Source organism: Misgurnus anguillicaudatus, chromosome 20, assembly GCF_027580225.2.
Source record: "Misgurnus anguillicaudatus chromosome 20, ASM2758022v2, whole genome shotgun sequence".
NCBI classification, from domain to species: domain Eukaryota; kingdom Metazoa; phylum Chordata; class Actinopteri; order Cypriniformes; family Cobitidae; genus Misgurnus; species Misgurnus anguillicaudatus.
Window position 1 is genome coordinate 8,312,510 of NC_073356.2, and position 13,499 is coordinate 8,326,008.

Here is a 13,499-nt window from a genome sequence, read left to right on the forward strand (position 1 = left end):
TTAATACATTTTATGTTATGCTAATTTGTATTTCATATATGACATTTCTGAATTAAAAACAAGCTCATAATAATGTATTTTAAAAAATGTATGAAATTCATAATTTTGAGTCAGGAACAATGTGTTTAAAACCTTTTTATTATACAAAATGTTTAGTACAGTTTATTGTTTTTTTTCATATTTTCATGTCCCCGTAAAAAAAAAATGTCAGGTGGAACCAATTATTGTCTATTTGGTTTTAATGTGTCATGCTGTTAGTTTGTTTGATAGTGGCTTTAAAATTATAATTCTGAAAATAGTTTAAAAGTGTGAAATAATTTTACCATAAAACTAACATTTAAGAACTATACATTTAAAAAAGACCAATAACAATTAGCCTACAACTAAATTATTACGTCATTCAAATTTTTTATTTGAATGTTTTCATAGGAGCATTTACAGCAGTTTAACCCAAAATATGCAATATTAAACTCTGTAACAGCATACAAACGAGTTATTCATTTGTAAAAGAGTTATTGGAATAGAAAATGTGTCACTAAATTAAACTCGATGCACCAAAGCAATTTAGATTTTATAACTTAAACTATGGGACAGTTTCCCGGACAGGATAGTGCTAGACTAAAATAAATGTAAGAGGTGTCCAAACTGAAAACAACTTGCACTGCGATATCTTAAAATATATCAGTGCCCTTTGTTTTGCCTCAAAATCCACACAAGTAATGTTTCTAGTAAGGCATGTTTGTTAAAACTATATTTCCTTATTAAACTAAGGTCTAGTCCTGGCTTAAGCTAATCTCTGAAACCACCCCTATAAAGAGCTATACTTTAACAGATATGCTAATTGAATATAAACCTAACAGATTACTCAGATCATTAGGATCAGGTCAGTTAGAAACACCAAGAGTTCACACAAAACAAGGTGCGTCAGCATTTAGCTATAATGCCACCATAATGGAATCAGCTTCCAGAAGGCATCAGATGTGCTTCAACAGTATTTAAATCTAGATTAAAATGTGCTGTACTAATAAACTTGTCTTTATGGTATTGGGAAAAAATAGTGAACAGATTATCTTTCGGAAAGTCCCAGACTTCTTCACAAATAAGAGAATGAATTAGATATGGCATGATTGCTTCACCTTACTTAAATGTTGTTAAGTAAGGAAAGTATAATAAAGGGAAAGTACATGATAGTGTCGTTCACGATTGATTTCCCATCAGAACTTTTGTGGATTCTGCCATGTGTTCATCTATAAGTTAGGGTCAGAAAAAGAAAAAAGTAATTGAAAAATATACAGCCGTGAAAAAAATTAAGAGACGCCTCCAGTTTTGACTTTAATCATCATTTCTAGATGTATGTGACCAGTGACCATTTCAGTCCACTGTCTGTTGAATTTCAACAAAAGCAAACCTCATATGACATAAAGTCACCCAACATCAAATGTGAAAGACCCATGAAAAATAAGGGCAGGGCGGAACAGATACTGTTTAATACTTATACCTATGAAAAGCCTATGAGAAATATACCACTCATATCGTAAGATATTGTAATGCTGTTGAAATTTTTAGACAAAACATTAGGGGCTAAAGTATGGGAAGCCCCCTCGTAACGCCACTGAGTCAGAGATTGTAGTTCAGTTAATTGTCAGAGCAGTGTTGACTCAAGACAGGATTGTGGGGAGATTCTCCAGAGCTTGCATAACGTACAACATTAGGGGACATTTTGTTTGGATTTACCTCATGATGAAGCAAATGAAGAGAATGAGGAGGCAGACAGGTTAATAAAGTAAACTATGGGAAGGGCAGCAGTAAATATGAAGATAACCAATTATTAAACAACTAAATATTCAAGAGGGTCTGCAGCACTTTCAGTACTTAATATAACCACTGATAGGAAAATAAATGTATTCAAGTTGGAGTAAAAAAGAAACTAATATGCCACACACATGACGTGATAAAATAGTGCCTTTATATTATCATAATGTTGGGAGTACTACGAGAATGAATAGTGTGAAAATCTGTAATTGATCCAGACTAACAGCAGATGGCGCTAATGCGATACTTTGGTTTGCAAATCACTGTTAAAACGATAGAAGAAGAAGACGAAACACGGAATTGATCTGTTTTATATTTTTAACAAGTGTTTTTTTAAATATATATATTTAAAAGATAAATCATAATCCGAATATCTTTTAAAATGGTAAGTTATCATAGAATCTTTGATTATTGAGAGTGCACGTAACGTGGACGGATATGGATACAGTCTGTTAAAGCAGACAGCCGATCGAGCTAACCATTCAACATCTGTCTTTACTTTTATTGACTTCCAGATTGTTTCTTTTAGTTGTGGTGTTTTGAGAGAAATTGTCTATATATTGTATAACCTGAAAGTGTTGCAGATGTGATGTAGCTGTATATGTATTTTAAATTTAGACCAATTTACATTCATGCATTTGACAGACACTTTTAACCAAAGTGACTTGCAGTGCACTTAACCTTTACATTTTTTGTGTATGTGTGTGTTTTCTGGGCTCGAAAACATAACCTTTGGGTTGTTAACACAGTCATTGATAATGTTACGTTATGCGGACACTTTATAGGTTTCTTGATCATGATGACTTTCATGTTTATGATTTGACAGATTCCAGAGTTATCAAACAGTTCAGTTTATATGAAAGAGCCTGAGAGAGTTGAACAGATATTGACCTCCATGAAAAATGCTGGACCGATCAAGCTGCAGGTAATTTTGGCTCAATAACAGATGCATTAATCTCAGTCCCTTACGAAAATTAACCATGGTTTTAACAAACATGGTTTTCAAAAACCATAGTTAAAGGCGGGGTGCATGATCTTTGAAAGACAATGTTGACATTTGAAATCACCTAAACAAACACCCAATAGAATCGTGACCTTCTTTTGATAGACCCACCCCACACATACACAACCCAGGCAACAATGTCAGTTAGTAGACACGCCCCGACTCCCTTTTCCAAAGCGTTTCTCATGCAACCCGCCTTTAAACCATGGTTAGTGTAGTAAAACCAAAACACCAAAAAACATGGTTACTACACTTTTACCACAATAAAACCATGGTTCATTTTCGTAAGGGGGGTCTGTTTGAAGGGGGCGGGGGGTATGGTTTCAGGTTCGAACGAAACTCCTCACTGCCAAAGGTCCAGATTTTAAGTCAGTTTTTAAGTGTCCTTTTAAATTATGACGGCAAATACATAGCTGGACAATAAAGCCTCGTTCAGACCACCAGCGAACCTCTCACTGTGTATCCCCCATCTATTCAGTTTAAGTATACAGTACTGTTAGATCAATTTGAAAAAAAAAAATGCTGTGTTTTATTTAATTTGTATGCTAAAATGAAAATGAAATTGAATAAAACAATATTAACAGTTTATTGTTAGTTGAAATAAAAGTGTAATATTATTAGAAAGACTAATAATATTTGTGTTGTATGATGTTTTTGTGTTGTAGGTGATCTCAGATTTTGATATGACTCTCACCAGATTCTCCTACAATGGGAAACGCTGTCCTACCTGCCACAGTAAGTCAATTTTAAGTGCTTTATGATTTACGTACACCTGGTGGTATTCAAATACATTTTGCAAGATCACACAAGAGAGACAACTATAGGAGATTGTGAACTGGGACTACAACATAAAACAACAATACAAAATAAAAGACAAAAAAACAGATATAGTAACTAAAATGTAGGTTTTACATATTTAATAAAGATAAACAATAACTGATATGCTTTTCAGATATCTTGGATAATAGCAAACTGATGAGCGAAGACTGCAAAGCCAAGGTAAAAAAACGATTTCCATAATTAAAATTTTAACTTTTTTAAAAAGTTTTGTGAAAATGAATTTCAATTTGTCTCTACACTGCAAAAATTATTTTCAAGAAAAAAATTTCTTAGTATTTTTGTCTTGTTTTCAGTAAAAATATCTAAAAATTCTTAAAGTAAGATGCTTTTTCTTGATGAGCCAAACAACCCAAGAAATAAGTCTAGTTTTTAGACCAAAAATATCACATTTAAGTGATTTTATGCATAAAACAAGCAAAAAAATTTGCCAATGGGGTAAGCAAAATTTTCTTGAATTTAGTGTTTAAGAAAAATGTTCAAGATTTTTTACTTACCCCATTGGCAGATTTTTTTGCTTGTTTTATGAACAAAATCACTTAAATTTGATATTTATGGTCTAAAAACTAGACTTATTTTATTGGGTCAGTTTGCAAAATCCACCACCGCACAGTCCAGCTGATTTTGGAGATGTCCAGCCAGGGCACATGTGGACCTGTTTGTCTCCCTGTAGATTTCTAATTTTCCCTCATTTATAATAGTAGCTGTCCTGCATCTTGTTTATGTCATTTATGTTTGGTATTATTAATGATTTTCATGTAAATTGTTTCTTCTGTAGCTGCAGAATCTTCTGGAAACGTACTACCCCATTGAGATTGACTGCACACGCCCAGTAGAAGAGAAGTTACCTCTCATGGTGGAATGGTGAGACACATCACCTCTTACATTCATTTCAGTCAATCTCTGATAGACTGTGTGGTCTTTAAACATATACTGCGGTGTAACAGTCTCAGTGAAAATTCTTAACTTTAAGAAGGCGTAGAAGGATGTTACGAGAACATGTGGAGAGTGTCAAAATAAAGGTACCTGATATTTCATGCGTGGCATCAGTGCATTATATCGTTAGACATTTGATTGATGCATTAATACATGGGTGATTCTCACGAAAACTTTGGTTTTAAAAATGTCAAGCATGAAAATGTAAAAATTGCTTAAATTTACTTTTTTCCCACCAGACATTGAAAAACAAAGTCTGGAGTAAATGGGAACATTAATTTAAAAACTTTTACTTATCATTTAACACTTTTTGTAACATAATTTAAAAAATTTGTCCTAAAAAATCTCATTACCGCAACAGTCAGAAAACATCAACACTGACATATTTTCAAAATGACATGACAAACCTGAAAGAACATAATTTGGAGATTCTGCACATGCATTTAAAATCAAAGTATTATGCTTCTATTAATTAAATTAACATTTAATAAGCATCTGTTGCGGTAATGATAATCAAAATGTCGTGTAAGCATTCTGACAAGACAATATTTCAAATTAACTGTAAAAAAATGATCTTACCTGGTAGCCATCTTGAAGTAACTGGTCCATGTGCTTGGTCACTCAAAATCAAACTTTATTAAAATTCTGTATGTGTGCTTAAACTGTTCTCAAAAAGTGTTGCGGAGGATGAGAACATCAGGCATGGACACATCATTTTCCAAATTTTTCTTCATTATTATTATACATGAATATTCAGTTAATATTTTTTCTGTCATCTAAAGTAGTCTAGCAAAACATCCATTTATTTTTTTTTCTTAATATTTTTGTGTTAATTTGATTAAATTACAACATAACGCATGTTCAAACACAGCCGGACACATTGCGGTAATGAGAATTTGAGCAGAAAATGAGTTAAAATTTACAATTATAAATTCTTATGTTGAAATCACACATTGTGCAAGGTAGAACACAGTATTGTGTTAATTCTGATGCTTTTTAATGTTACTATATTATACATTTTAAAGCTAAAATCATTAGTGCCATGGTGTTTCAATGGTTTCGTGAGAATCACCCACATATCGACATATTGTTACACCCCTACTATGAACGCAGTTCACGTATCCATTGTGTAAAACCAAACTTAGCAGTTATGTGTCTGAAACTGCCGAATGTAGCATCTATTTAAATATATATCTATGTTGCGAAAATAGAGGCGGGGACTAATTTGCATATTCATAGATCCATGTATACTAAATGAGGCAAGGATGTAGAGTTACATTCAAACTCCTTTAAAGCATGAAGAAATCACAGAAAAAAATTTAACCTATGCTATTATGATGTTTAAAGATGAGTTTTAAGTAGTGATGCACCGATGTATCTGCCACCGATATTTATCGGCCGATTTTTGATGAATTTGAAACCATCGGCATATCGGCAATAGCACGAGAAAGGCCGATACCGATTGTTTATTAATTAACTGCATAAAGAAATCCATTATATGTAAAAATGAGTTAATGAAATAAATTCTGAATAGCAAAAACCACCTTTGAAGGATGTCATGCTGTCTATTATATTTGTTTTAATTTGTGCCTCTCTTATTATGTTGGTCAGTTGGATGTTAATTAGATCCAATCCATGTTCTGTAAAAATAATTTGATGCAGAAATAAACTAGCTAATAGACCAACTGTATAGTATTGTACACAAGTGTTTGATATCGGTATCGGTATCGGCCAGAAGTTGTCTGTTTAAATCGGAATCGGCCACAAAAAATCCTATCGGTGCATCCCTAGTTTTAAGTGATACATTTCTTGACCGTGTGCTGTGTGTGCAGGTGGACTAAAGCTCACGATCTGCTTGTGGAGCAGAAGATCAGGAAGGATGATTTGACTCGTGTGGTCAGAGAGTCTGAGGCCCGGCTAAGGTAACACATTAAACAGCAAACATATATATATATATATATATATATATATATATATATATATACACGAATACGTATATATATATAGCAAGCAAGCAACTTTATTTATATAGCACATTTTTTAAACAACAGACGTTGTCCCAAAGTGCTTTACAAAATAATAACATTAAAATCATACAACACAACAAACATACTTCATTCAAAAGCTAAAGAAAATAAATAAGTTTTTAAATAAGACTTAAAAGTTGTAACTGATGGAGCTGACCTATACACGAATACGTATGTATATATATATACACGTGTATATATGTATGTGTATATGTGTATATATGTATGTGTATATGTGTGTATGTGTATATGTGTGTATGTGTATATATATACATATATATATAATATAATATAATATAATATAATGCAAGTTCTCCCACTTAGAAATCATGGTGGGGTCTGAAATTGTCATTGTAGGTTCATGTCCACTGTGAGAGACATAAAAAAAATCCAGAAATCACAATGCATGATTCTCTAAAACTACCTATTTGTATGATACAGCTGCAAATAACTATTTAAAGGAATAGTCTACTCATTTTCAATATTAAACTATGTTATTACCTTAACTAAGAATTGTTGATACATCCCTCTATCATCTGTGTGCGTGCACGTAAGCGCTGGAGCGCGCTGCGACACTTCGATAGCATTTAGCTTAGCCCCATTCATTCAATGGTATCAAACAGAGATAAAGTTAGAAGTTACCAAACACATCAACGTTTTTCCTATTAAAGACGAGTAGTTATACGAGCAAGTTTGGTGGTACAAAATAAAACGTAGCGCTTTTCTAAGCGCATTTAAAAGAGGAATTATATTTTATGGCGGAATAGCACTTTTGGGAGTACTTCGACTCGGCGCAGTAACACCCTCCCTCTCCCATTATGAGAGTGAGAAGGGGAGCGGACTTTTCAGGCGAGTCGAAGTACTCCCAAAAGTGCCACTACGCCACAAAATACAGTTCCCCCTCTAAATCCGCTTAGAAAAGCGCCACGCCTCACCTTGCACCACCAAACTTGCTCGTACAACCACTCGTCTTAAATAGTTAAAACGTTGATGTGTTTGGTCACCTCCAACTTCATCTCCGTTTGATACCATTGAATGAATGAGGCCAAGCCAAATGCCATCGAAGTGTCGCAGCGCGCTCCAGCGCCCACGCGCACGCACACAGACGACAGAGGGATGTATCAACAATTCTTAGTTAAGGTAATAACATATTTTAATATTGAAAATGAGTAGACTATTCCTTTAAACACCTGTCTATCAGATAGAATTCTGACCCTCAAAGACCTGTTAGTCTGCCTTTAAATTGTCCACCTCCACTCCATTTATTAGTGGTGTATCGGATCACAGTCCGTACGCATCACGATCCACGGTTCGGCTCGCATGTGATTCGCGGATTAATACGCAAATTTAAATAGGGAAAGTTTATCATTTGTAAGTGTTTCAAAGGTTTGCAAATGTTAACATTCAAGTGATTTTAAACAGTTTAACTGCAAAACGGCGCTAAAGTGATCAGTTTACTTTACGCACAAACGTACGTGCGGTTGAATGCGTCCGGTCCAGCTCGAGTCAGACATCATCCTTCAAAGATCAGAAAGTTGCGCTACTCTCTCTCATACTGTAGTGATCTTCATGATTTCACAGCTAATCTAATAATAATCTGTAGTAATATTAATATTGTGTGTGTTTGTAAGGGATGAATTCCAGCAGTTTTTTCATCTTCTCCATGAGATGTGTGTTCCTCTGCTCATCTTCTCTGCTGGGATTGGAGATGTGCTGGAAGAAGTGATCAGACAAGCCGGAGTTTTCCATCCTAATGTTAAAGTGTTATCCAACTATATGGATTTTGATGAATCTGTAAGTCTCTCTACAAACATTTGGGTTATGAATTGTTAAAATGCTTTGCTAAAATTTTTTTCATAAATTCTTGTTTATAGGTAGGGTAACACATTTTGAAAAATGCTAACGGTAGCCGCCTAGCAATGAAATCCCGATCCCACCCTCAAGTCAAATCGCCATCCAAAGTCACGCCTCTTTCAAAACACATGAACACGCGGTCAGACGGTCACATCTCATGTCTCATTCAGCAGTGAGAAAACTTTGCAGTACAAAGTCGAATAACACTTCCAAAATAACCAAACAACTGGTTTACATCAGAATTAGTTTAAGCACACGTTCCGTTGTGTAGACGTAGTAACTATATTGTTACGCTAATCCGTAAACGAACACAAATTTCATAAGCAACACAATGTTTCATCAAAGTAGAATACCTGAATCCATCTCAATACAAACATATCGCGTACCTACCTTACCAAAATAAACTGTGCAACGACCCTTTCAGACACTTTGCCTCCTGCAGCTGTTTCATCTCGTGATAAAGCAGTAAAGTTACCGATGTTCATTTGAGTTTTTGCTCTTTGCTGATCCAGGCAGTTTTTGCTGTTGTTGTTATAAAAGATGCCTTTAGTTTTGTGGCTCCTGTGCAGGTTGTCAATTCAGCAGAAAAGTTTGCTGTTCTCACTGTTTACAGACAGGAGGTGAGCGCACATGAACGCGCCGATGACGTATGGTGTCTGCGTGGACTCGCTGCGCGGTGAGCATTCAAATTACGCTTACGTATGAGGGACAAAAATGGAAACGTCCGTTCGGACCGAAATCTATGATTTGTTGAACATTTTTTGGTCCTACGCCTTTCACAGATGACATAAATTTCTACAAATACATTTAAACAACTTAACACAGTGATTGCTATCAGGATGTAAGGAGACTTTTAACCAGCATAACAAAAAATCTAATCTGTTACCCTACCTTTAACATTATCATCATATACACGCCAAAAGAACGGTCTAACATATCCAATAATTTTACCCAGTAGCACGCAAGATCACATGGTGTAATGTAGTGCAGGGGTAATGAATACTTGGAGTAAATCATGAGGGGGTGATGTGGAGTGAGATCAGAAGTGTGTGATGTCATAAGGGTGTGATGTGGAGTGAGATCATGAGGGTGTGATGTGGAGTGAGATCATGAGGGCGTGATGTCATAATGGTGAGATGTGGAATGAGATCAGGAGGGTGAGATGTGGAATGAGATCAGGAGGGTGTGGATTTAGATCATGAGGGGTGTGATGTGGAGTGAGATCATGAGGGGTGTGATGTGGAGTGAGATCAGGAGTGGTGTGATGTGAAGTGATATCAGGAGGGGTGTGATGTGGAGTGATATCAGGAGGGGTGTGTTGTGGAGTGATATAAGTATGGGTGTGATGTGGAGTGAGATCAGGAGGGGTGTGATGTGGAGTGAGATCAGGAGGGTGTGAAGTCATAAGGGTGTGATGTGGAATGAGATCATGAGTGGTGTGATGTGGAGTGAGATCAGGAGGGTGTGAAGTCATAAGGGTGTGATGTGGAATGAGATCATGAGGGGTGTGATGTTATAAGGGTGTGATGTGGAATGAGATCAGGAGGCTGTGGAGTGAGATCATGAGGGGTGTGATGTGGAGTGAGATCATGAGGGGTGTGATGTGGAGTGGTATCAGGAGGGGTGTGATGTGGAGTGGTATCAGGAGGGGTGTGATGTGGAGTGATATCAGGAGGGGTGTGATGTGGAGTGATATCAGTAGGGTGTGATGTGGAGGGAGATCAGGAGTGGTGTGATGTGGAGTGAGATCAGAAGTGTGTGATGTGGAGTGAGATCAGAAGTGTGTGATGTGGAGTGAGATCATGAGGGTGTGATGTGGAGTGAGATCTCGAGTGTGTGTTTTCTTTATGGTGAGATGTGGAATGAGATCATGAGGGTGAGATGTGGAATGAGATCAGGAGGTTGTGGAGTTAGATCATGAGGGGTGTGATGTGGAGTGAGATCATGAGGGGTGTGATGTGGAGTGAGATCAGGAGGGTGTGATGTGGAGTTAGATCAGGAGGGTGTGATGTGGAGTGAGATCAGGATTGGTGTGATGTGGAGTGAGATCAGGAGGGGTGTGATGTGGAGTGAGATCAGTAGGGTGTGATGTGGAGTGAGATCAGGAGGGTTGTGATGTCATTAAGGTGCAATGTGGAATGAGATCATGTGGGTGTAATGTGGAGTGAGATCACGAGGGTGTGATGTCATAAGGGTGAGATGTGGAATGAAATCAGGAGGGTGTGATGTTATAAGGGTGTGATGTGGAATGAGATCAGGAGGCTGTGGAGTGAGATCATGAGGGGTGTGATGTGGAGTGAGATCATGAGGGGTGTGATGTGGAGTGAGATCAGGAGGGGTGTGATGTGGAGTGGTATCAGGAGGGGTGTGATGTGGAGTGATATCAGGAGGGGTGTGATGTGGAGTGATATCAGTAGGGTGTGATGTGGAGGGAGATCAGGAGTGGTGTGATGTGGAGTGAGATCAGAAGTGTGTGATGTGGAGTGAGATCAGCAGGGTGTGATGTTGTGTGAGATCAGGAGGGTGTGATGTGGAGTGAGATCATGAGGGTGTGATGTCATAAGGGTGAGATGTGGAATGAGATCAGGAGGGTGAGATGTGAAATGAGATCAGGAGGGTGTGGAGTTAGATCATGAGGGGTGTGATGTGGAGTGAGATCATGAGGGGTGTGATGTGGAGTGAGATCAGGAGTGGTGTGATGTGGAGTGATATCAGGAGGGGTGTGATGTGGAGTGATATCAGTAGGGTATGATGTGGAGTGAGATCATGAGGGGTGTGATGTGGAGTGAGATCAGGAGTGGTGTGATGTGGAGGGAGATCAGGAGTGGTGTGATGTGGAGTGATATCAGGAGGGTATGATGTGAAGTGAGATCAGAAGGGTGTGATGTGGAGTGAGATCAGGAGGGGTGTGATGTGGAGTGAGATCACGAGGGTGTGATGTCATAAGGGTGTGATGTCATAAGGGTGTGATGTCGAGTGAGATCATGAGGGTGTGATGTCATAAGGGTGAGATGTGGAATGAGATCAGGAGGGTGAGATGTGGAATGAGATCAGGAGGGTGTGGAGTGAGATCATGAGGGGTGTGATGTGGAGTGAGATCAGGATTGGTGTGATGTGGAGTGAGATCATGAGGGGTGTGATGTGGAGTGAGATCATGAGGGGTGTGATGTGGAATGAGATCATGAGGATGTGATGTCATAAGGGTGTGATGTGGAGTGAGATCATGAGGGATGTGAAGTGAGATCATGAGGGGTGTGATGTGGAGTGAGATCAGGATTGGTGTGATGTGGAGTGAGATCATGAGGGGTGTGATGTGGAGTGAGATCATGAGGGTGTGATGTCATAAGGGTGTGATGTGGAGTGAGATCATGAGGTGTGTGATGTGGAGTGAGATCAGGAGGGTGTGGAGTTAGATCATGAGGGGTGTGATGTGGAGTGAGATCAGGATTGGTGTGATGTGGAGTGAGATCAGGAGTGGTGTGATGTGGAGTGAGATCATGAGTGGTGTGATGTGGAGTGAGATCAGGAGGGTGTGAAGTCATAAGGGTGTGATGTGGAGTGAGATCAGGAGGGGTGTGATGTGGAGTGAGATCAGGATTGGTGTGATGTGGAGTGAGATCATGAGGGGTGTGATGTGGAGTGAAATCAGGATTGGTGTGATGTGGAGTGAGATCATGAGGGGTGTGATGTGGAGGGAGATCAGGCGGGTGTGATGTGGAGTGAGATCAGGAGGGTGTGATGTGGAGTGAGATCATGAGGGGTGTGATGTGGAGTGAGATCAGAAGTGTGTGATGTGGTGTGAGATCAGGAGGGTGTGATGTGGAGTGAGATCAGGAGGGTGTGATGTGGAGTGAGATCAGGAGGGTGTGATGTGGAATGAGATCAGGAGGGTGTGGAGTTAGATCATGAGGGGTGTGATGTGGAGTGAGATCAGGATTGGTGTGATGTGGAGTGAGATTAGGAGGTGTGTGATGTGGAGTGATATCAGGAGGGTGTGATGTGGAGTGAGATCAAGAGGGTTGTGATGTCATAAGGGTGTGATGTGGAGTGAGATCATGAGGGGTGTGATGTGGAGTGAGATCATGAGGGGTGTGATGTGGAGTGAGATCAGGATTGATGTGATGTGGAGTGAAATCAGGATTGGTGTGATGTGGAGTGAGATCAGGAGGGGTGTGATGTGGACTGAGATCAGGAGGGTGTGATGTGAAGTGAGATCAGGAGGGTTGTGATGTCATTAAGGTGCAATGTGGAGTGAGATCAGGAGGGTTGTGACAGAGTGAGACATATAAAGTGGGCTCTTGATTAAAGACAAACTCTTCACATTAAATTACATCATGCTAAAAGTGTGAGTGTGGCACATGTTGGTCTGTGCAGGGTGTGTTGCGAGCATTTAAAGGAGAACTGATTCACATCTACAACAAACGTGAGGGAGCGCTGCTCAATAGCGGCCACTTCCAAGAGCTTCACAGTCGCAGTAACGTCCTGCTGCTCGGAGATTCACTCGGAGATCTCAACATGGCAGACGGAGTCACAGACTTGCAGAACATCCTGAAGATCGGATACCTCAATGACAAGGTATAAACAAGACAACAACACAATTGCAAAGAGACAAACACTCACTCCTGGTGAACGTGTTTCATTTGTGTATTACAGGCGGATGAGAGAAGACAGTCATATTTAGACGCCTATGACATCGTCCTGGAAAAAGATGAAACGATGCATGTGCCCAATGCTATCCTGCGGCACATCACAGGACAACCATGACCTTTGTTTTTTGTTGAGTTGTTTTGCTACCTCACTGACTTCTGTACCTTTATTTTGTTCATGTGTCCAGAGTTACAGAAGATCAGCTGGTTAACACAACAGTAGATGAGTCTCATGTTTCTGTTCATATTATTTTTGAGTTGGTGGCAGCTGTTCTGTGTGTGTGTGTGTGTGTTGAATCTACACATGTAATGATGATTAGTGTGTCTTTTAAAGTAAAACAACATATATAAAATGATTCATATTTTGAGTTGTGCACATATCAC

At 38.6% G+C, this 13,499-nt stretch overlaps 1 protein-coding gene across 1 annotated transcript; it reads left to right on the top strand.

The window, feature by feature from the left end:
• The first annotated feature begins 2,058 nt into the window (after positions 1 to 2,058).
• On the top strand, positions 2,059 to 13,469 carry LOC129455367 (cytosolic 5'-nucleotidase 3). Its single transcript, XM_055220084.2, has 9 exons — positions 2,059 to 2,197; positions 2,639 to 2,737; positions 3,481 to 3,550; positions 3,768 to 3,814; positions 4,431 to 4,516; positions 6,421 to 6,510; positions 8,247 to 8,409; positions 12,844 to 13,044; positions 13,123 to 13,469. The coding sequence occupies exons 1-9, from the start codon at positions 2,195 to 2,197 to the stop codon at positions 13,231 to 13,233; spliced, it is 870 nt and encodes a 289-aa protein (XP_055076059.2). The 5' UTR covers positions 2,059 to 2,194; the 3' UTR covers positions 13,234 to 13,469.
• The last annotated feature ends 30 nt before the right edge of the window (positions 13,470 to 13,499 follow it).